The 21,698-nt window shown below is 53.2% G+C and overlaps 1 protein-coding gene across 1 annotated transcript in view; it reads left to right on the top strand.

Moving 5' to 3' along the window:
• The first annotated feature begins 686 nt into the window (after positions 1–686).
• LOC142907867 (RNA-binding protein FUS-like) overlaps positions 687–21,698 on the top strand; it is a 63,312-nt gene continuing 42,300 nt past the window's right edge. The window contains exons 1-2 of the mRNA XM_076057758.1: positions 687–704; positions 7,820–8,012. Of these exons, the coding sequence (XP_075913873.1) occupies positions 702–704; positions 7,820–8,012 (196 nt within the window). The 5' untranslated portion in view covers positions 687–701. The remainder of the gene's footprint in view (positions 705–7,819; positions 8,013–21,698) is intronic.

Raw genomic sequence — 21,698 nt, 5'->3', positions numbered from 1 at the left:
CACCACCTACACATACACCTACTACTACACATACACCTACTACACATACACCTACACTACACATACACCTACACCACCTACACCACCCCACCTACACCACCCCCACCTACACCACCACCTACACCACCTACACCACCTACACCTACACCACCTACACCACCTACACCTACACCACCTACACCTACACCACCTACACCACCTACACCTACACTCCACCCCACCTACACCACCCCCACCCACCCCACCTACACTCCACCCCCACTCACCCACCCACCCCACCCACCCACCCCACGGACACGGCCTTTATGACCCCCTGCCCCTCCCCGCCCTCCAGGCCTGCAGGCCTCCTACTCGGTGTACGGAGGCTCAAGCACCACCGCCGGGGTCGGCTCCTCCTCCTCCACCGCCTCCGCCGCCTCCTCCGCCCCCCCCTCGGGGGGAGGGGCCGCGGGGGGCTCGTCCTCGGGCGCCCCCCCTCCCTCCTCCCAGGGTCCCCCCGGGGGGCCCCCCCTCCGTCGTCGGGGGGCTCCGGCGGGGGCTACGGGCACCCCCCCCCGTCGGGGGGCCACCACCAGCAGCAGCAGCACGGAGGCGGGGGCGGGGGGATACCAGGGGGGGTCGCAGGGGGGAGGCTACGGTGGGGGGCAGGGGGGGGCTCCTACGGTGGTGGGGGGCAGACGCCTACTCGCAGCCCCCGCACTATGGTGAGTGGTGTGAGTGGTGATGGTGTGTGTGGTGAGTGGTGTGTGTGGTGAGTGGTGTGTGTGGTGAGTGTTGTGTGTGGTGAGTGTGGTGAGTGTTGTGTGTGGTGAGTGTTGTGAGTGGTGAGTGGCGAGTGGTGAGGTGAGTGTGTGGTGAGTGGTGTGTGTGTGTGGTGAGTGGTGTGTGTGGTGAGTGGTGTGTGGGTGAGTGGTGTGTGTGGGTGAGTGGTGTGTGTGTGTGTGGTGTGTGTGTGTGGTGAGTGGTGTGTGTGTGTGGTGTGTGTGTGTGGTGAGTGGTGTGTGTGGTGTGTGTTGTGTGTGGTGAGTGTTGTGTGTGGTGTGTGGTGAGGTGAGTGTGTGGTGAGTGGTGTGTGCGCATGTGTGGTGAGTGGTGAGTGGTGTGTGTGGTGAGTGGGGTGTGGTGTGTGTGTGTGTGGTGAGTGGTGTGTGTGTGTGTGGTGAGTGGTGTGTGTGGTGTGTGTGGTGAGTGGTGTGTGTGGTGAGTGGTGTGTGTGTGTGGTGTGGTGAGTGGTGTGTGTGGTGTGTGTGGTGAGTGTTGTGTGTGGTGAGTGGTGTGTGTGGTGTGTGTGGTGAGTGGTGTGTGTGTGTGGTGAGTGGTGTGTGTGTGTGGTGAGTGGTGTGTGTGTGTGGTGAGTGGTGTGTGTGGTGAGTGGTGTGTGGTGAGTGTGGTGAGTGGTGTGTGGTGAGTGGTGTGTGTGTGAGTGGTGTGTGTGAGTGGTGTGTGTGGTGTGTGTGGTGAGTGTTGTGTGTGGTGAGTGTGTGTGTGGTGTTGTGTGTGGTGAGTGGGGTGTGGTGTGTGTGTGGTGTGTGTGGTGAGTGGGTGTGGTGTTGTGTGTTGTGGTGAGTGGTGTGTGTGTGGTGAGTGGTGTTGTGTGTGTGGGTGTGAGTGGTGAGTGGTGTGTGTGGTGAGTGGTGTGTGTGTGTGTGTGTGTGTGGTGAGTGGTGTGTGTGGTGAGTGGGGTGAGTGGTGTGTGTGGTGAGTGGTGTGTGTGGTGAGTGGTGTGTGTGGTGAGTGGTGTGTGTGGTGAGTGTGTGTGAGTGTGGTGAGTGGTGGTGTGTGGTGTGTGTGTGTGTGTGTGGTGGGTGTGTGGTGAGTGGTGTGTGGTGTGTGTGGTGAGTGGTGTGTGGTGAGTGGTGAGTGGTGTGTGCGCGTGTGTGGTGAGTGGTGTGTGTGGTGAGTGGTGTGTGTGGTGAGTGGTGTGTGTGGTGAGTGGTGTGTGGTGAGTGGTGTGTGTGGTGAGTGGTGTGTGTGGTGAGTGGTCTGTGTGGTGAGTGGTGTGTGTTGTGTGTGGTGAGTGGTGTGTGCGCATGTGTGGTGAGTGGTGAGTGGTGTGTGGTGTGTGTGGTGAGTGGTGTGTGTGTGTGTGTGGTGAGTGTGTGTGTGGTGAGTGGGTGTGTGTGTGGTGTGTGTGGTGTGGTGAGTGTGTGTGTGGTGAGTGGTGTGTGTTTGTGCGTGAGTGGCGTGTGTGTGGTGAGTGGTGTGTGGTGTGTGTGTGGTGAGTGGTGTGTGTTTGTGGTGTGTGTGTGTGTGTGGTGTGTGTGTGTGGTGAGTGTGTGGTGAGTGTGGTGTGTGTGGTGAGTGTGTGTGTGGTGTGTGTGGTGAGTGTGTGGTGAGTGGTGTGTGTGTGTGTGGTGAGTGGTGTGGCGAGTGGTGTGTGTGGTGAGTGGTGTGTGTGTGAGTGAGTGGTGTGTGTGTGGTGAGTGGTGTGTGTGTGGTGAGTGGTGTGTGGTGTGTGTGGGTGTGTGTGGTGTGTGTGGTGAGTGGTGTGTGTGGTGTGTGTGGTGTGTGGTGAGTGGTGTGTGTGTGTGTGGTGTGTGTGTGTGGTGAGTGGTGTGTGTGTGTGTGTGTGTGAGTGGTGTGTGTGGTGAGTGGTGTGTGTGGTGAGTGGTGTGTGGGTGAGTGGTGTGTGTGTGGTGAGTGGTGTGTGTGGTGAGTGGTGTGTGTGGTGAGTGGTGGTGTGTGTGGTGATTGGTGTGTGTGTGGTGAGTGGTGTGTGTGTGTGTGTGTGGTGAGTGGTGTGTGTGGTGAGTGGTGTGTGTGGTGAGTGAGTGGTGAGTGTGGTGAGTGGTGTGTGTGGTGAGTGGTGTGTGTGGTGAGTGGTGTGTGTGGTGAGTGGTGTGTGGTGAGTGTGGTGAGTGGGTGTGTGGTGTGTGTGTGTGTGGTGAGTGGGTGAGTGGTGAGTGGTGAGTGGTGTGTGTGTGTGGTGAGTGGTGTGTGGTGAGTGGTGTGTGGTGTGTGTGGTGAGTGGTGGGTGTGTGGTGCGCGTGTGTGGTGAGTGGTGTGTGTGTGTGTGGTGTGTGTGTGTGGTGAGTTGGTGTGTGTGTGTGTGTGTGGTGAGTGGTGTGTGTGGTGAGTGGTGTGTGTGGTGAGTGGTGTGTGTGTGGTGAGTGGTGTGTGTGTGGTGTGGTGTGTGTGGTGAGTGGTGTGTGTGTGGTGAGTGGTGTGTGTGTGGTGAGTGTGTGTGTGTGTGTGTGGTGAGTGGTGTGTGTGGTGAGTGGTGTGTGTGGTGAGTGAGTGGTGAGTGTGGTGAGTGGTGTGTGTGGTGAGTGGTGTGTGTGGTGAGTGGTGTGTGTGGTGAGTGGTGTGTGGTGAGTGTGGTGAGTGGTGTGTGTGGTGTGTGTGTGTGGTGAGTGGTGTGTGTGGTGAGTGGTGAGTGGTGTGTGTGTGTGGTGAGTGGTGTGTGGTGGAGTGGTGTGTGTGTGGTGAGTGGGAGTGGTGTGTGCGCGTGTGTGGTGAGTGTGTGTGTGGGGTGGTGTGTGTGGTGAGTGGTGTGTGTGGTGAGTGGTCTGTGTGGTGAGTGGTGTGTGTGGTGTGTGTGGTGAGTGGTGTGTGTGGTGAGTGGTGTGTGGTGAGTGGTGAGTGGTGTGTGGTGAGTGGTGTGTGTGGTGAGTGGTGTGTGTGTGTGTGGTGAGTGGGTGTGTGTATGAGTGGTGTGTGTGTGTGGTGTGTGTGGTGAGTGGTGTGTGTGTGTGTGGTGAGTGGGGGTGTGTGTGGTGAGTGGCGGGTGGTGAGTGGTGTGTGTGGTGAGTGGTGTGTGTGGTGAGTGGTGTGGTGAGTGTGTGTGGTGAGTGGTGTGTGTTTGTGGTGAGTGGTGTGTGTGGTGTGTGTGGTGAGTGGTGTGTGTTTGTGGTGAGTGGCGTGTGTGTGGTGAGTGGTGTGTGTGGTGTGTGTGTGGTGGTGGGTGTGTGTTTGTGTGAGTGTGTGTGTGGTGAGTGTGTGTGGTGAGTGTGTGGTTGTGTGGTGAGTGGGTGTGTGTGTGGTGTGTGTGTGTGTGTGGCGAGTGGTGAGTGGTGTGTGTGTGGTGAGTGGTGTGGGAGTGGTAAGTGGTGTGTGTGTGGTGAGTGGTGTGTGTGGTGAGTGGTGTGTGTGGTGAGTGGTGTGTGTGGTGAGTGGTGTGTGTGGTGAGTGGTGTGTGGTGAGTGGTGTGTGTGGTGAGTGGTGTGTGTGGTGAGTGTGTGGTGGTGTGGTGAGTGGTGTGTGTGGTGTGTGTGTGTGTGGTGAGTGGTGTGTGTGGTGTGTGTGTGTGTGGTGAGTGGTGTGTGGTGGTGGTGTGTGGTGTGTGTGGTGAGTGGTGTGTGGTGAGTGGTGAGTGGTGTGTGCGCGTGTGTGTGAGTGGTGTGTGTGGTGAGTGGTGTGTGTGGTGAGTGGTGTGTGTGGTGAGTGGTGTGTGTGGTGAGTGGTGTGGTGTGGTGAGTGGTGTGTGTGGTGAGTGGTCTGTGTGGTGAGTGGTGTGTGTGGTGTGTGTGGTGAGTGGTGTGTGCGCATGTGTGGTGAGTGGTGAGTGGTGAGTGGTGTGTGGTGTGTGTGGTGAGTGGTGTGTGTGTGTGTGGTGAGTGGTGTGTGTGTGTGAGTGGTGTGGATGTGTGGTGAGTGGTGTGTGTGGTGCGTGGGTGGAGGTGAGTGGTGTGTGTGTGTGTGTTGAGTGGTGAGTGGTGTGTGGTGAGTGGTGTGTGGTGAGTGGTGTGTGGTGAGTGGTGTGTGTGTGGTGTGTGTGTGGTGTGTGTGTGGTGGGTGTGTGTGTGTGGTGAGTGGTGTGTGTGGTGAGTGGTGTGTGTGAGTGTGTGGTGTGTGTGGTGAGTGGTGTGTGTGAGTGTGTGTGTGCGCGCGTGTTTGGAGCTGTGGTGTAGTAGCGGTCAGCGTGCTGCGCGTGGAACCCGGCGACCCGAGTTTGATTTCCGCTCATGGCCATCACCAGCAGGCATTGTCCAGGTTGTGATCGAACCCACAACCTCCTGTATACCAGGCGATGGAGTTAACATCTCCCAGGCCACCGTGGTGATGATGATAGTGAGAGACTCAGACTCCAAATTTACAGCAGCTGCAGGCACCGTCAGGGTCCGTGATTTAATCCACGACCTCCTGCGTACCGGTCGAGGGAGTTAACATCTGATGATAGAGAGAGACTCAGACTCCAAAATTTACAGCAGCAGCAACAGGCTCCGTCAGGGTCCGTGATCGAACCCACGTCCTCCTGTATACCAGGCGAGGTAGTTAACATCTCCTTAGCCACCGTGATGATGATAGAGAGAGAGACTTAGACTCCAAATATACAGCAGCAGGCTCCGTCAGGGTCTGTGATTTAATCCACGACCTCCTGTATACCAGGCGAGGGAGTTAACATCTCCCAGGGCCACCGTGATGATGATTAGAGGGAGAGACTCAGACTCCAATTATACAGCAGCTGCAGGCACCGTCAGGGTCCGTGATTTAATCCACGACCTCCTGTATACCAGGCGAGGGAGTTAACATCTCCTTAGCCACCGTGATGATGATGATAGAGAGAGACTCAGACTCCGAATTAGCAGCAGGCTCCGTCAGGGTCTGTGATCGAACCCACGACCTCCTGTATACCAGGCGAGGGAGTTAACATCTCCTTAGCCACCGTGATGATGATTAGAGGGAGAGACTCGGACTCCAAATATACAGCAGCAGGCTCCGTCAGGGTCCGTGATCGAACCCACGACCTCCCGCGTACCGGTCGAGGGAGTTAACATCTCCCAGGTCCACCGTGGTGATGATAGAGAGAGAGACTTAGACTCCAAATATACAGCAGCAGCAGGCTCCGTCAGGGTCCGTGATCGAACCCACGGCCTCCTGTATACCAGGCCAGGTAGTTAACATCTCCTTAGCCACCGTGATGATGATAGAGAGAGACTCAGACTCCAAATATACAGCAGCAGCAGCAGGCTCCGTCAGGGTCTGTGATCGAACCCACGACCTCCTGTATACCAGGCGAGGTAGTTAACATCTTACCCACCGTGATGATGATAGAGAGAGAGACTCAGACTCCAATTATACAGCAGCTGCAGGCACCGTCAGGGTCCGTGATTTAATCCACGACCTCCTGTATACCAGGCGAGGGAGTTAACATCTCCTTAGCCACCGTGATGATGATAGAGAGAGACTCAGACTCCAAATAAGCAGCAGCAGCAACAGGCTCCGTCAGGGTCCGTGATCGAACCCACGTCCTCCTGTATACCAGGCGAGGTAGTTAACATCTCCTTAGCCACCGTGATGATGATTAGAGGGAGAGACTCAGACTCCGAATTTACAGCAGCTGCAGGCTCCGTCAGGGTCCGTGATCGAACCCACGACCTCCCGCGTACCGGGCGAGGGAGTTAACATCTCCTTAGCCACAGTGGTGATGATTAGAGGGAGAGACTCAGACTCCAAATATACAGCAGCAGCAGGCACCGTCAGGGTCCGTGATTTAATCCACGACCTCCCGCGTACCGGTCGAGGGAGTTAACATCTGATGATAGAGAGAGACTCAGACTCCAAATATACAGCAGCTGCAGGCGCCATCAGGGTCCGTGATCGAACCCACGACCTCCTGTATACCAGGCGAGGTAGTTAACATCTCCTAGGCCACCGTGATGATGATTAGAGGGAGAGACTCAGACTCCAAATTAGCAGCAGCAGGCACCGTCAGGGTCCGTGATTTAATCCACGACCTCCTGTATACCAGGCGAGGGAGTTAACATCTCCCAGGTCCACCGTGGTGATGATGATAGAGAGAGACTCAGACTCCAAATTTACAGCAGCTGCAGGCACCGTCAGGGTCTGTGATCGAACCCACGACCTCCTGTATACCAGGCGAGGTAGTTAACATCTCCCAGGGCCACCGTGATGATGATTAGAGGGAGAGACTCGGACTCTAAATTTACAGCAGCAGGCTCCGTCAGGGTCCGTGATCGAACCCACGACCTCCTGTATACCAGGCGAGGGAGTTAACATCTCCCAGGGCCACCGTGATGATGATGATAGTGAGAGACTCAGACTCCAAATTTACAGCAGCTGCAGGCACCGTCAGGGTCCGTGATTTAATCCACGACATCCTGTATACTAGGCGAGGGAGTTAACATCTCCTTAGCCACCGTGATGATGATAGAGAGAGACTCAGACTCCGAATTTACAGCAGCAGCAGCAGGCTCCGTCAGGGTCTGTGATCGAACCCACGACCTCCCGCGTACCGGTCGAGGGAGTTAACATCTCCTTAGCCACCGTGATGATGATAGAGAGAGACTCAGACTCCAAATATACAGCAGCAGCAGCAGGCTCCGTCAGGGTCCGTGATCGAACCCACGGCCTCCTGTATACCAGGCCAGGTAGTTAACATCTCCTTAGCCACCGTGATGATGATAGAGAGAGACTCAGACTCCAAATATACAGCAGCAGCAGCAGGCTCCGTCAGGGTCTGTGATCGAACCCACTACCTCCTGTATACCAGGCGAGGTAGTTAACATCTTACCCACCGTGATGATGATTAGAGGGAGAGACTCAGACTCCAAATATACAGCAGCAGCAGGCACCGTCAGGATCCGTGATTTAATCCACGACATCCTGCGTACCGGTCGAGGTAGTTAACATCTCCTTAGCCACCGTGATGATGATGATTAGAGGGAGAGACTCGGACTCCAAAATTAGCAGCAGCAGCAGGGTCCGTGATCGAACCCACGACCTCCCGCGTACCGGTCGAGGGAGTTAACATCTCCCAGGGCCACCGCTACTCTGCCAACAGCACCGTGCCTCCCCGCTCCACCCCCCTTACAGGATTGCTGAAGGCCCACTGGCGCTGTCTCTGTGCTCCCCCCAGGTGGAGGTGGCTTTGACCGCTACGGCCAGGAGGGCTCTGGGGGAGGGGGCGCCGGTGGGGGCTGCCCCCCGTTCCGGGGAGGCCGTGGGGGGTTTGACCCCCGCGGGGGGAGGGGCGGGGGCTCGATGTTTGACCCCCGGGGTGGCCGGGGCGGAGGGGGCATGGGTCGTGGGGGCGGACGCGGGGGCATGGGGTGAGTACGCACGCGCCGGGCACACACACGCAGACGTACACACACACACACACACGTGTAGACGTACACACACACAGACAGACGTACACACACACACACACGTGTAGACGTACACACACACAGACAGACGTACACACACACACACACACGTGTAGACGTACACACACACACAGACATACACACACACACGTGCAGACGTACACACACACGTGTAGACGTACACACACACGCACGCAGACGTACACACACACACACGCACGTGAAGACGTACACACACACGCACGCAGACGTACACACACACACACGCACGTGAAGACGTACACACACACGCACGCAGACGTACACACACACACACGCACGTGAAGACGTACACACACACGCACGCAGACGTACACACACACACACGCACGTGTAGACGTACACACACACGTGAAGACGTACACACACACACAGACGTACACACACACGCACGCAGACGTACACACACACAGACGTACACACGCACGCAGACGTACACACACACACGCACGCAGACGTACACACACACGCAGACGTACACACACAGACGTACACACACACACACAGACGTACACACACACGCAGACGTACACACACGCACGTGTAGACGTACACACACACACACGTATACAGACGTGTACACACGTACACACACACGCGTACACACACACGTGTACACACGTACACACACACACGTATACACACGTGTACACACGTACACAGACGTGTACACACACACACACGTACACAAAGGTAAAGATATCCTGTATAGCCTGACCAGACTGCAGGGGAAAGTGCTGTTAGCGAGCGCCTAATGAACGGCCAGCACCGCGCCCGGCCGCCTTTGTCTCTCCCCCCAGTGCTAGCGATGTTTACTACGCCACTGCCGCTACGCCGGGTACTCTTTTGAGGCCGAGTCGACCTAGGGGAGGCCCAGGACCGGTTCAGGCAATCGCTGTTGGTGGCCGTGGGTGGGACTCGGAACCCGGGTTCGTCACACAGCATAGCGCTCACCGCTGCACCACCGCTCCCCACACGGGCACGCCAATACCACGAAGTGGCGGTGACGTCACCACGGCGCCTGTGCCAGGCTAGGTGCACTTTGAGGCCACGTGAAGTGTCAAAAGACTCAACGATGGCAGGTTACGGGTGCCAGGCTAGGTGCAGGAGGAGGAGGTCACGGGACAGACCCCGCAGGTGCCATGGGGTTGTACTGCTGTGCCAGGCTAGGTGCATGAGGAGGAGGTCACGTGACACACCCTGCAGGTGTCATGGGGTTGTACTGCTGTGCCAGGCTAGGTGCATGAGGAGGAAGTCACGGGACAGACCCTGCAAGTGTCATGGGGTTGTACTGCTGTGCCAGGCTAGGTGCATGAGGAGGAGGTCACGTGACACACCCTGCAGGTGTCATGGGGTTGTACTGCTGTGCCAGGCTAGGTGCAGGAGGAGGAGGTGACGGGACAGACCCCGCAGGTGCCATGGGGTTGTACTGCTGTGCCAGGCTAGGTGCATGAGGAGGAGGTCACGGGACAGACCCTGCAGGTGCCATGGGGTTGTACTGCTGTGCCAGGCTAGGTGCATGAGGAGGAGGTCACGTGACACACCCTGCAGGTGTCATGGGGTTGTACTGCTGTGCCAGGCTAGGTGCAGGAGGAGGAGGTCACGGTACAGACTGTGCAGGTGCCATCGGTTGTACTGCTGTGCCAGGCTAGGTGCATGAGGAGGAGGTCACGGGACAGACCCTGCAGGTGCCATGGGGTTGTACTGCTGTGCCAGGCTAGGTGCATGAGGAGGAGTTCACGGTACAGACCGTCCAGGTGCCATCGGTTGTACCGCTGTGCCAGGCTAGGTGCATGAGGAGGAGGTCACGGGGGGACAGCTGCTCATTTGAATCGGACCTAGTAGGGGGAGGTCCCAGGACCGGTTCAGATAATCGCTGGACCGCTGCACGACCGCCCTCCACGCTAACACGCCCGCACGCGCGTGCTCGTTACACGCACGTGCATACGCAGACGTGCACGCACGCGCATACGCAGACGTACACACCCACGGTACGTGCACACGCATGCACATGTGACGGGCACACGGCGCGAGTGATGAGGGCATTGTCAAGAAAATAAAACCCTGGCGCAAAGGGCATTTGACGGGAATGTTTTGGTTTCAAGAGGTGGCAGGGTGGGGGTGATGAGGGCATTGTCAAGAAAATAAAACCCTGGCGCAAAGGGCATTTGACGGGAATGTTTTGGTTTCAAGAGGTGGCCAGGTGGGGTGATCAGGGCATTGTCAAGAAAATAAAACCCTGGCCCAAAGGGCATTTGATGGGAATGTTTTGGTTTCAAGAGGTGGCCAGGTGGGGTGATGAGGGCATTGTCAAGAAAATAAAACCCTGGCCCAAAGGGCATTTGGCAGGAATGTTTTGGCGTCAAGAGGTGGCCGGGTTGGGTGATGAGGGCATTGTCAAGAAAATAAAACCCTGGCGCAAAGGGCATTTGACGGGAATGTTTTGGTTTCAAGAGGTGGCCGGGTGGGGGTGATGAGGGCATTGGCAAGAAAATAAAACCCTGGCGCAAAGGGCATTTGACGGGAATGTTTTGGCGTCAAGAGGTGGCCGGGTTGGGTGATGAGGGCATTGTCAAGAAAATAAAACCGTGGCCCAAATGGAATTTGACGGGAATGTTTTGGTGTTAAGCGGTGGGAGGGTGGGGTGAGGAGAGGGCATTGCCAAGAAAATAAAACCCTGGCGCACAGGGCATTTGACGGGAATGTTTTGGTTTCAAGAGGTGGCCGGGTGGGGTGATGAAGGCATTGTCAAGAAAATAAAACCGTGGCCCAAAGGGCATTTGACGGGAATGTTTTGGCGTCAGGAGTTGGCAGGGTGGGGGTGATGAGGGCATTGTCAAGAAAATAAAACCGTGACCCAAAGGGCATTTGACGGGAATGTTTTGGTGTTAAGCGGTGGCAGGGTGGGGGTGATGAGGGCATTGTCAAGAAAATAAAACCGTGGCCCAAAGGGCATTTGACGGGAATGTTTTGGTGTCAAGAGTTGGCAGGGTGGGGGTGATGAGGGCATTGTCAAGAAAATAAAACCGTGGCCCAAAGGGCATTTGACGGGAATGTTTTGGTGTCAAGAGTTGGCAGGGTGGGGGTGATGAGGGCATTGTCAAGAAAATAAAACCGTGACCCAAAGGGCATTTGACGGGAATGTTTTGGTGTTAAGCGGTGGCAGGGTGGGGGTGATGAGGGCATTGTCAAGAAAATAAAACCGTGGCCCAAAGGGCATTTGACGGGAATGTTTTGGCGTCAGGAGTTGGCAGGGTGGGGGTGATGAGGGCATTGTCAAGAAAATAAAACCGTGACCCAAAGGGCATTTGACGGGAATGTTTTGGTGTTAAGCGGTGGCAGGGTGGGGGTGATGAGGGCATTGTCAAGAAAATAAAACCGTGGCCCAAAGGGCATTTGACGGGAATGTTTTGGTGTCAAGAGTTGGCAGGGTGGGGGTGATGAGGGCATTGTCAAGAAAATAAAACCGTGGCCCAAAGGGCATTTGACGGGAATGTTTTGGTGTCAAGAGTTGGCAGGGTGGGGGTGATGAGGGCATTGTCAAGAAAATAAAACCGTGGCCCAAAGGGCATTTGACGGGAATGTTTTGGTGTCAAGAGTTGGCAGGGTGGGGGTGATGAGGGCATTGCCAAGAAAATAAAACCGTGGCCCAAAGGGCATTTGGCAGGAATGTTTTGGTGTCTAGAGGTGGCCGGGTGAGGGGAGGGCATTCCTCCGCGATGGTTGGTGCACGGTGGGTGTCGTCCATGCTGGGGGTTTATCGGTCTCAAAGGGGGCGAATCATCCGAGGTGCGGAAGCTGTCAAAAGGGGCATTGTGGGCATTGGTGTGAAGGGCAGTAAATGCCCTGCGTCACCGCGTACCTCTTGAAGGGCATTCACCCCTAGGGCATTGCTCTAAGGTGTCCTTGAGACTTGAGGGCCATGGACAGGAGGTTAACATTTAACTTCCAAAAGGGCATTGTGGGGCATTGATGTGAGGGTCATTGAGCAGTAGATGCCCCGCGTCACCTCCTACTTCCCGAAGGGCATTTACCCCTAGGGCATTGCTCTAACGTGTCCTTGAGACTGAGGGCCATGGACAGGAGGTTAAACTGGAACTGCCCAAAGGGCATCGCGTCTATGATGGTTTTAGTTGCGAGGGCAATTCTGAAGGTTGGGTTGAGGGGGGGCGGGGGTGGGTGGGGGGGGGGGCCCGGCTTCATCATCCGGGGGTTGCGTACTCTACGAAGGGCATTTGATGAGAGTGCCTGCTCCGGACGTAGGGCATTTGCCGCGCCAATAATACGTGGAGGGTGCACGCGGCATTTGTCCAGCGGGTGGAGCTTTCGGAAGAGAGGGGCGGATTCCAAAGGGGGGGTGGGGGTGGGGTGTGGGGGGGGGGCATTGTTGGTGTTGAGGAAATGGGCATTGGGATTGAACAATCCGAGGGGGATGAGAGATGAGAGAGAATTTTATCTCCAAAGGGCATTTGGATTGAACGAAATGCCAGAGAGAGAGAGAGAGAGAAATCATATTTTTAAAAGAGCATTGCTGAAAGAAACAAATTTCTAGTGAAAGCAGGATAGAGAGAGGGGGGGCATTGGGTTGGGGGGGGGGGGGTCTGTGTGCTCGTGACGAATGCGAAGGGCATTGTGATGTTGAGACGAACGGCATTTGGATTGAACTAAATCCGAGATAATTTCATCTCCAAAGGGCTTTGCGGAAATTGTTTTTTTCTAGTGTGAGGAGGGAGGGGGTGGTGGTATGGGTCTCTCCCTCTGTGCTCGGGACGAATTTAAAGGGCGTTGTTGTGTTTTGGCAGAGGTAATTCGGATTGAACCATCTGAGAATCTTCAAAGGGCATTGATGGAAATGGGTTTTTTTCCTCGTGAAAAGAGAGAGGGCATTAGGTTGAGGAGGGGGTGGTGAGTGAGGGTCTGTGTCTCGCTCTGTGGCGGGCGCGCGGCGAATTAAAAGGGCATTGTTGTGTTATGACAAAGGGAATTCGGATTGAACAATGTGAGAATATTCAAAGGGCATCGCTGGAAATGGGTTTTTTCTAGTGAAAAAAGAGGGCATTAGGTTGACGCGGGGGTGGTGAGGGTCTGTGTCTCACTCTGTGCTCGGGACGAATTAAAAGGGCATTGTTGTGTTATGGCAGAGGGCATTCGGATTGAACCATCTGAGAATCTTCAAAGGGCATTGCTGGAAATGGGTTTTGTCCTAGTGAAAAGAGAGGGCATTAGGTTGAGGAGGGGGTGGTGAGTGAGGGTCTGTGTCTCGCTCTGTGGCGTGCGCGCGGCGAATTAAAAGGGCGTTGTTGTGTTTTGGCAGAGATAATTCGGATTGAACAATCTGAGAATCTTCAAAGGGCATTGCTGGAAATGTTTTTTTCCCTAGTGAAAAGAGAGGGCATTAGGTTAAGGAGGGGGTGGTGAAGGTCTGTGTCTCGCTCTGTGCTCGGGACGAATTAAAAGGGCATTGTTGTGTTATGGCGGAGGGCATTCGGATTGAACAATCTGAGAATCTTCAAAGGGCATTGCTGGAAATGTTTTTTTCCCTAGTGAAAAGAGAGGGGGCATTAGGTTAAGGAGGGGGTGGTGAGGGTCTGTGTCTCGCTCTGTGGCGTGCGTGCGGCGAATTAAAAGGGCGTTGTGTTATGGCAGAGGGAAATCGGATTGAACAATCTGAGAATCTTCAAAGGGCATTGCTGGAAATGGGTTTTTTTCCTCGTGAAAAGAGAGGGGGCATTAGGTTGAAGAGGGGGTGGTGAGTGAGGGTCTGTGTCTCACTCTGTGGCGTGCGCGCGGCGAATTAAAAGGGCATTGTTATGTTATGGCAGAGGGAATTCGGATTGAACAATCTGAGAATCTTCAAAGGGCATTGTTGGAAATGTTTTTTTCCCTAGTGAAAAGAGAGGGCATTAGGTTAAGGAGGGGGTGGTGAAGGTCTGTGTCTCGCTCTGTGGCGTGCGCGCGGCGAATTACAAGGGCATTGTTGTGTTATGGCAGAGGGAATTCGGATTGAACAATCTGAGAATCTTCAAAGGGCATTGCTGGAAATGTTTTTTAGTGTAAGGAGGAGGAGGGGGCATTGGGTTGAGGGAGGGGGTGGTGGTATGGGTTTCTGTATCTCGCTGGGCTCCGGACGAACGAAAAGGGAATTTTGGTGTTGAGGCAAAGGGCATTCGGATTGAAATAATTGAGAGAATTGTATCTCCAAAGGGCATTACTGGAGATATGTTTTAGTGTAAGGAGAGGGGGGCATTGCGTTGATGAGGGGGTGTTTGAGGGTCTCTCTGTGCTTGGGACGAATGAAAAGGGCATTGTGGTGTTGAGACAAATGGCTTTCGGATTGAACTAAATCGCCGTTGGTGCGAAGGGCCTTGACGCCAAGAAGGGACATCGTGAAAGGGCATTGCACCAAGCCGGGTGGCCATGCCGAGGACGTTTGGCCTTTCGAAAGGGGATGAGTTGGGCATTCTTATCGCAAGGGGCATTGCTGAATGACATTGAGCCCAAAGGGTTGGGTGGAGGGGGGGAGGGCTTTCTGAAATTGTTTGGTGGGGATTGAAATGAATACAAATCAAGGGGGCATGGTCAATGGATATTGATGCAAATGGCATTCTAAATGGTTCAGAAACCCAAGAGGGCATTTATTAAAGTGTATCTGCAAAGGGCATTGAAATGGAATCTATCGAAAGGGCATGGTCAATGGATATTGATGAAAACGGCATTCTAAATGGTACAGAAATTGAAGAGGGCATTGATTAAAGTGTATCTACAAAGGGCATTGAAATGGAATCTATCCAAAGGGCATGGTCAATGGATATTGATGCAGATGGCATTCTAAATGGTACAGAAATTGAAGAGGGCATTGATTAAAGTGTATCTACAAAGGGCATTGAAATGGAATCTATCCAAAGGGCATGGTCAATGGATATTGATGAAAACGGCATTCTAAATGGTACAGAAATTGAAGAGGGCTAGTGATTAAAGTGTATCTACAAAGGGCATTGAAATGGAATCTATCCAAAGGGCATGGTCAATGGATATTGATGCAGATGGCATTCTAAATGGTACAGAAATTGAAGAGGGCATTGATTAAAGTGTATCTACAAAGGGCATTGAAATGGAATCTATCCAAAGGGCATGGTCAATGGATATTGATGCAGACGGCATTCTAAATGGTACAGAAATTGAAGAGGGCATTGATTAAAATGTTTCTACAAAGGGCATTGAAATGGTATCAAACCACAGGGCATGGTCAATGGATATTGATGCAGATGGCATTCTAAATGGTACAGAAATTGAAGAGGGCATTGATTAAAGTGTATCTACAAAGGGCATTGAAATGGAATCTATCCAAAGGGCATGGTCAATGGATATTGATGCAGATGGCATTCTAAATGGTACAGAAATTGAAGAGGGCATTGATTAAAGTGTATCTACAAAGGGCATTGAAATGGAATCTATCCAAAGGGCATGGTCAATGGATATTGATGCAGACGGCATTCTAAATGGTTCAGAAACCCAAGAGGGCATTGATTAAAATGTTTCTACAAAGGGCATTGAAATGGAATCTATCCAAAGGGCATGGTCAATGGATATTGATGCAGACGGCATTCTAAATGGTTCAGAAACCCAAGAGGGCATTGATTAAAATGTTTCTACAAAGGGCATTGAAATGGAATCTATCCAAAGGGCATGGTCAATGGTTATTGATGAAAACGGCATTCTAAATGGTACAGAAACCCAAGAGGGCATTGATTAAAGTGTAGCTACAAAGGGCATTGAAATGGTATCAAACCAAAGGACATGGTGGACGGATATTGATTCAAAGGGCATTCTTAATTGTACAAAGCCCTCAGAGGGCATTGTTTTAAATGTAGCTACAAAGGGGCATGGTCAATGGATATTGATGCAGACGGCATTCAAAATGGTACAGAAACACAAGAGGACATTGATTAAAATGTATCTACAAAGGGCATGGTCAATGGATATTCATGAAAACGGCATTCTAAATGGTACAGAAACCCAAGAGGGCATTGATTAAAATGTATCTACAAAGGGGCATTGAAATGGTTTGAAACCAAAGGGCATGGTCAGTGGATATTGATGCAGACGGCACTCAAAATGGCACAGAAACCCTAGAGGGCATTGATTTGATGGCAGTGAATGTAGCTACAAATGGCATTGAAATGGCTTTTCAAATCAAAGGGCATTGCCATCGAAGGGCATTTAGAAGGTAATGTAATAATCCGCTCTGTGGTTTGCCTGTTGTGTGTTGTAACCCCACCGATGTTGATCTTCTTTCATACAGGCCCCCGAAAGGATTGATCTCTCTCTCTCTGCCTCTCTCTCTCTCTGCCTCTGTCTCAGCCTCTAGCGGCACAATTCCCTTAAATTTTAGACGGTAACATTAATGTCATTGTAGTGTGGGGGGGTGGAGGGGGCAGGATAGGGCAGGGATAATTGTGGTGGCGGCAGTCTGGGTGTCTCTGAGTGTGTGTGTGTCTCTGTGCGAGTACTATGGGTCTTTATGGGTGTCTGTGTGAGTGGGTGTCTCTGAGTCGTGTGTGTCTCTGTCTCTGTGCGAGTCTGTGGGTCTATATGGGTGTCTGTGTGAGTCTGGGTGTCTCTGAGTCGTGTGTGTGTCTCTGTGTGAGTCTGTGGGTCAATATTGGTGTCTGTGTGAGTCTGAGTGTCTGTGCGAGTCTGTGGATGTCTCTGAGTGTGTGGGTCTATATGGGTGTCTGTTGAGTCTGCGTGTCTCTGTGTGAGTCTGGGTGTCTTTGTGAGCCTTTCTGTGGGTCTATATGGGTGTCTGTTGAGTCTGCGTGTCTCTGTGTTAGTCTGGGTGTCTTTGTGAGCCTTTCTGTGGGTCTGTGTGGGTCTGTATGGGTGTTTGTGAATCTGTGGGTGTCTCTGTGCGAGTCTGCGGGTCTATATGGGTGTCTGTGTGAGTTTGTGGGTGTCTCTGTGAGTCTGTGGATGTGTCAGTGTGTGGGTCTATATGGGTGTCTGTTGAGTCTGCGTGTCTCTGTGTGAGTCTGGGTGTCTTTGTGAGCCTTTCTGTGGGTCTGTGTGGGTCTATATGGGTGTATGTAAGTCTGTGGGTGTCTCTGTGAGTCTGTGGGTCTATATGGGTGTCTGTGAGTCTGTGGGTGTGTCTGTGAGTCTGTGGGTGTCTCTGTGCGAGTCTGTGGGTCTACATGGATGTCTGAGTCTGTGGGTGTCTGTGAATCTGTGTGAGTCTGTGGGTGTCTCTGCGAGTCTGTGGGTCTACATGGGTGTCTGTGTGAGTCTGTGGCTTCCTCTGTGCGAGTCTGGGTGTCTTCGTCTCTGTGCGAGTCTGTCTTTGTGACACCTATTGGGAGTCTCCCGTGTGAGTCCCAAGTGCCAGCGATGTTAACCGAGCACACCGCCGCCGGCTGCTCGCCCGAGCCCGAGTTGACTTACGCGGGGAGGCCCCAGGCACCGGTTCGGCCAATCGGTGTCCACCGGTGCCGGTGGTGGTGGCGGCCGTGAGCGGGAATCGAATTCGGTCCCTCCGCCGGGTTCGTTGGCGCCATCCCCGCTACGCCCACCTGGAGGTTTTAAGTGAGGGCTTGGTCGTTTAGTTCGAGGTGTAAGGGAGGTGGTAGGTGGTGGTGGTGGTGGGGGGGTGGTGGTGGTGGTGGTGGCCTAGCCAGCAGTGGTGTTTAATCGGCCCTCGATGCATAAACCCTGAACGTCCTCCTCATCCTGCCTCTTACCTCCCCCCCCCCTTCCCCGTTTGACGCAGCAGTGGAGAGAGACTACCCTACGGTATGCACGGTGGTAAGTGCGGAAGGAAAGGTGCGAGCGGTCGTTGTTGTTGATGCTGTGGTGGTTTGTCCACGTTCCCGTGACGGGACCAAGTGGATTGCGTCGGCCTAGGAGTTGGCGGCGGCGGTGGCGGTGGCGGTGATTGTGTTGATGGGAAGGGTTAGGGATTGTTCGTCATGGTCAGAAACATCGCGCCCATTGGTGACATCACTGGCAGCATCATCGCCATCGCCGTCAATAGCGGCGTCATCACCACCGTAATAGCGGCACCATCAATGGTGGCATCGTCTGTAGCGGCACCATCAATACCACCATCACCGTCAATAGCAGCGTCATCACCACCATCAGTAGCGGCACCATCATCGTCTATAGCGGCACCATCAAAACCACCATCACCGTCAATAGCGGCACCGCCATCATCAATAGTGGTACCACCATCATCAATAGTGGCACCACCATCATCTATAGTGGCACCACCATCATCACCGTCAATAGCAGCACCATCATCACCGTCAATAGCAGCACCATCATCATCTATAGTGGCATCATCATCACCGTCAATAGCAGCACCATCACCACCATCAGTAGCGGCACCATCAATAGTGGCATCGTCTGTAGCGGCACCATCAATACCACCATCGCCGTCAATAGCGGCACCGCCATCATCAATAGTGGTACCACCATCATCTATAGTGGCATCATCATCACCGTCAATAGCGGCACCATCATCATCAATAGTGGCACCACCATCATCACCGTCAATAGCGGCACCATCATCAATAGTGGCACCATCATCACCGTCAATAGCGGCACCGCCATCTATAGTGACACCATTATCACCGTCAATAGCACCACCATCACCGTCAATAGCGGCACCATCATCATCTATAGTGGCATCACAATCATCACGATCATCATCGTCACGGTCACCATCATCACCGTCACGGTCACCATCATCACCGTCACGGTCACCATCATCACCGTCACGGTCACGGTCACCATCATCACCGTCACCATCATCAACTCGCCGCCGTCACGCCTTACTCCGGCCCGCGGTCAACGCAAAACTCACGGTCGTCCTTTTGCTGGACCTGGCCCTGTCACGGCAATGTGGACTTTCCGCTCCCCCCCCTCCCTCTGCCATGTTCGTGGGGGTGGGTGGGGGTCTTAGGTCCAACATCTTGAGACAGGGGGGGGACTCGGGATCTCGAGAACCGGGGGTATCGAGAACCGGGGTCTCGGGATCTCGAGAACCGGGGTCTCGAGAACCGGGGACTCGGGATCTCGAGAACCGGGGGTATCAAGAACCGGGAACTCGGGATCTCGAGAACCGGGGGTCTCGAGAACCGGGGACTCGGGATCTCGAGAACCGGGGGTCTCGAGATCCGGGGACTCGGGATCTCGAGAACCGGGGGTCTCGAGAACCGGGGGTCTCGAGAACCGGGGGTATCGAGAACCGAGGGTCTCGGGATCTCGAGAACCGAGGGTCTCGAGAGGGCGATACGGAGGGGCGTTGATGACGACGATGATGACGACGGTGATGATGACGATGATGGTGATGATGATGGTGATGATGACGGTGATGGTGATGATGACGATGATGGTGATGATGGTTCTTAACCGGCGGGGGTGTAGGTAGGTAGGGGGTGGGGGGGAGTTTTGGTCATCCTGAGAGCCGGTCTCAAGACTGCGATCATCCTGAGACTCGAGGTTCTGATCCTGAGATCCGGGTCTCAAGACGCTGGTCCTGAGATCCGGGTCTCAAGACTTTGGAACAAATTCGTCCGTGCGGTTTAAGTGCCAAGACCTTTTTTGGCGATGCCTCCGCGAATGACAATGATCACGGTCGCGTTTAACCCTCTGTTGGAATTTCGAACCGTCTTTGAGTAACATCCATCCCACCTTTACATTATGAGACCTCATTTGCCAGTAACAAGATATAGTAAATAGGTTTTACCCTTTTAACTGGCATGAAAACTGACACCTTTATTCAAGGCATCGTGTTTGCAATGACCACAACACAAGCAGTCAAAATGCAAACAAAAGAGAGAACTCTGATAATGATATTGGCACTGTCCTTGAATTTGATTGGTGCACACCCAAGAGATGGCTTTTCTTAGAGCCTAGTCTCCACTGGTGTTGGACCAGAAGACGCCAAAAGGCGTTAGTTAAAAAGGGAAAACCTATTACTCTATTTTGTTACTGGCAAAGGAGGTCTAATAATGTAAATCCATCCCACCTGTTGTCAGAGTGAGGTTTATTTACCGCATGCATATACACACACAGACAGGGACGCCTCTAGTTAGGGTCGAGTTGGGTTCCAAATGTCTGCGAGTCGATTTGTTTGTAAGCCCAACTTTAGTCCCTGTCGATTTCAAGCGATTCTGCGACGGCGTGTACACTAAACACGCACGCATGGCTTTAAAAGGTGCGTCATCTCCTGCAGTTGTAGATGCCACTGGTTCTTCACTTTCTGTAGATGTAGATGCCACTGGTTCTTAACGTTCTGTAGATGCCACTGGTTCTGCAGAAGTAGATGCCACTGGTTCTTAACGTTCTGTAGATGTAGATGCCACTGGTTCTTAACGTTCTGTAGATGTAGATGCCACTGGTTCTTCACGTTCTGCAAAAGTGGATGCCACTGGTTCTTAACGTTCTGCAGATGTAGATGCCACTGGTTCTTGACGTTCTGTAGATGCCGCTGGTTCTGCAGATGTAGATGCCACTGGTTCTTAACGTTCTGCAGATGTAGATGCCACTGGTTCTCAACGTTCTGTAGATGTAGATGCCACTGGTCTTAACGTTCTGTAGATGTAGATGCCACTGGTTCTTAACGTTCTGTAGATGTAGATGCCACTGGTTCTTAACGTTCTGCAGATGTAGATGCCACTGGTTCTTCACGTTCTGTAGATGTAGATGCCACTGGTTCTTGACGTTCTGCAGAAGTAGATGCCACTGGTTCTTAACGTTCTGTAGATGCCGCTGGTTCTGCAGAAGTAGATGCCACTGGTTCTTAACGTTCTGCAGAAGTAGATGCCACTGGTTCTTCACGTTCTGCAGATGTAGATGCCACTGGTTCTTTCTGCAGATGTAGATGCCACTGGTTCTTTCTGCAGATGTAGAAGCCACTGGTTCTTCACGTTCTGTAGATGTAGATGCTACTGGTTCTTCACGTTCTGCAGATGTAGATGCCACTGGTTCTTCACGTTCTGCAGATGTAGATGCCACTGGTTCTTCATGTTCTGCAGAAATAGATGCCACTGGTTCTTCACGTTCTGTAGATGTAGATGCCACTGGTTCTTAACGTTCTGTAGATGCCACTGGTTCTGCAGAAGTAGATGCCACTGGTTCTTAACGTTCTGTAGATGTAGATGCCACTGGTTCTTAACGTTCTGTAGATGTAGATGCCACTGGTTCTTCACGTTCTGCAGAAGTGGATGCCACTGGTTCTTAACGTTCTGCAGATGTAGATGCCACTGGTTCTTGACGTTCTGTAGATGCCGCTGGTTCTGCAGATGTAGATGCCACTGGTTCTTAACGTTCTGCAGATGTAGATGCCACTGGTTCTCAACGTTCTGTAGATGCCACTGGTTCTTAACATTCTGTAGATGTAGATGCCACTGGTTCTTAACGTTCTGTAGATGTAGATGCCACTGGTTCTTAACGTTCTGTAGATGTAGATGCCACTGGTTCTTGACGTTCTGCAGAAGTGGATGCCACTGGTTCTTAACGTTCTGCAGATGTAGATGCCACTGGTTCTTGACGTTCTGTAGATGCCGCTGGTTCTGCAGATGTAGATGCCACTGGTTCTTAACGTTC

The sequence above is a fragment of the Petromyzon marinus genome, chromosome 84 (genome assembly GCF_048934315.1).
Source record: "Petromyzon marinus isolate PM22_M1 ecotype Great Lakes invasive population chromosome 84, UKy_Petmar_22M1.pri1.0, whole genome shotgun sequence".
NCBI lineage: Eukaryota > Metazoa > Chordata > Hyperoartia > Petromyzontiformes > Petromyzontidae > Petromyzon > Petromyzon marinus.
The sequence above is the reverse complement of the archived record's forward strand: the minus strand, read 5'-3'. Positions and strand labels throughout refer to the sequence as shown.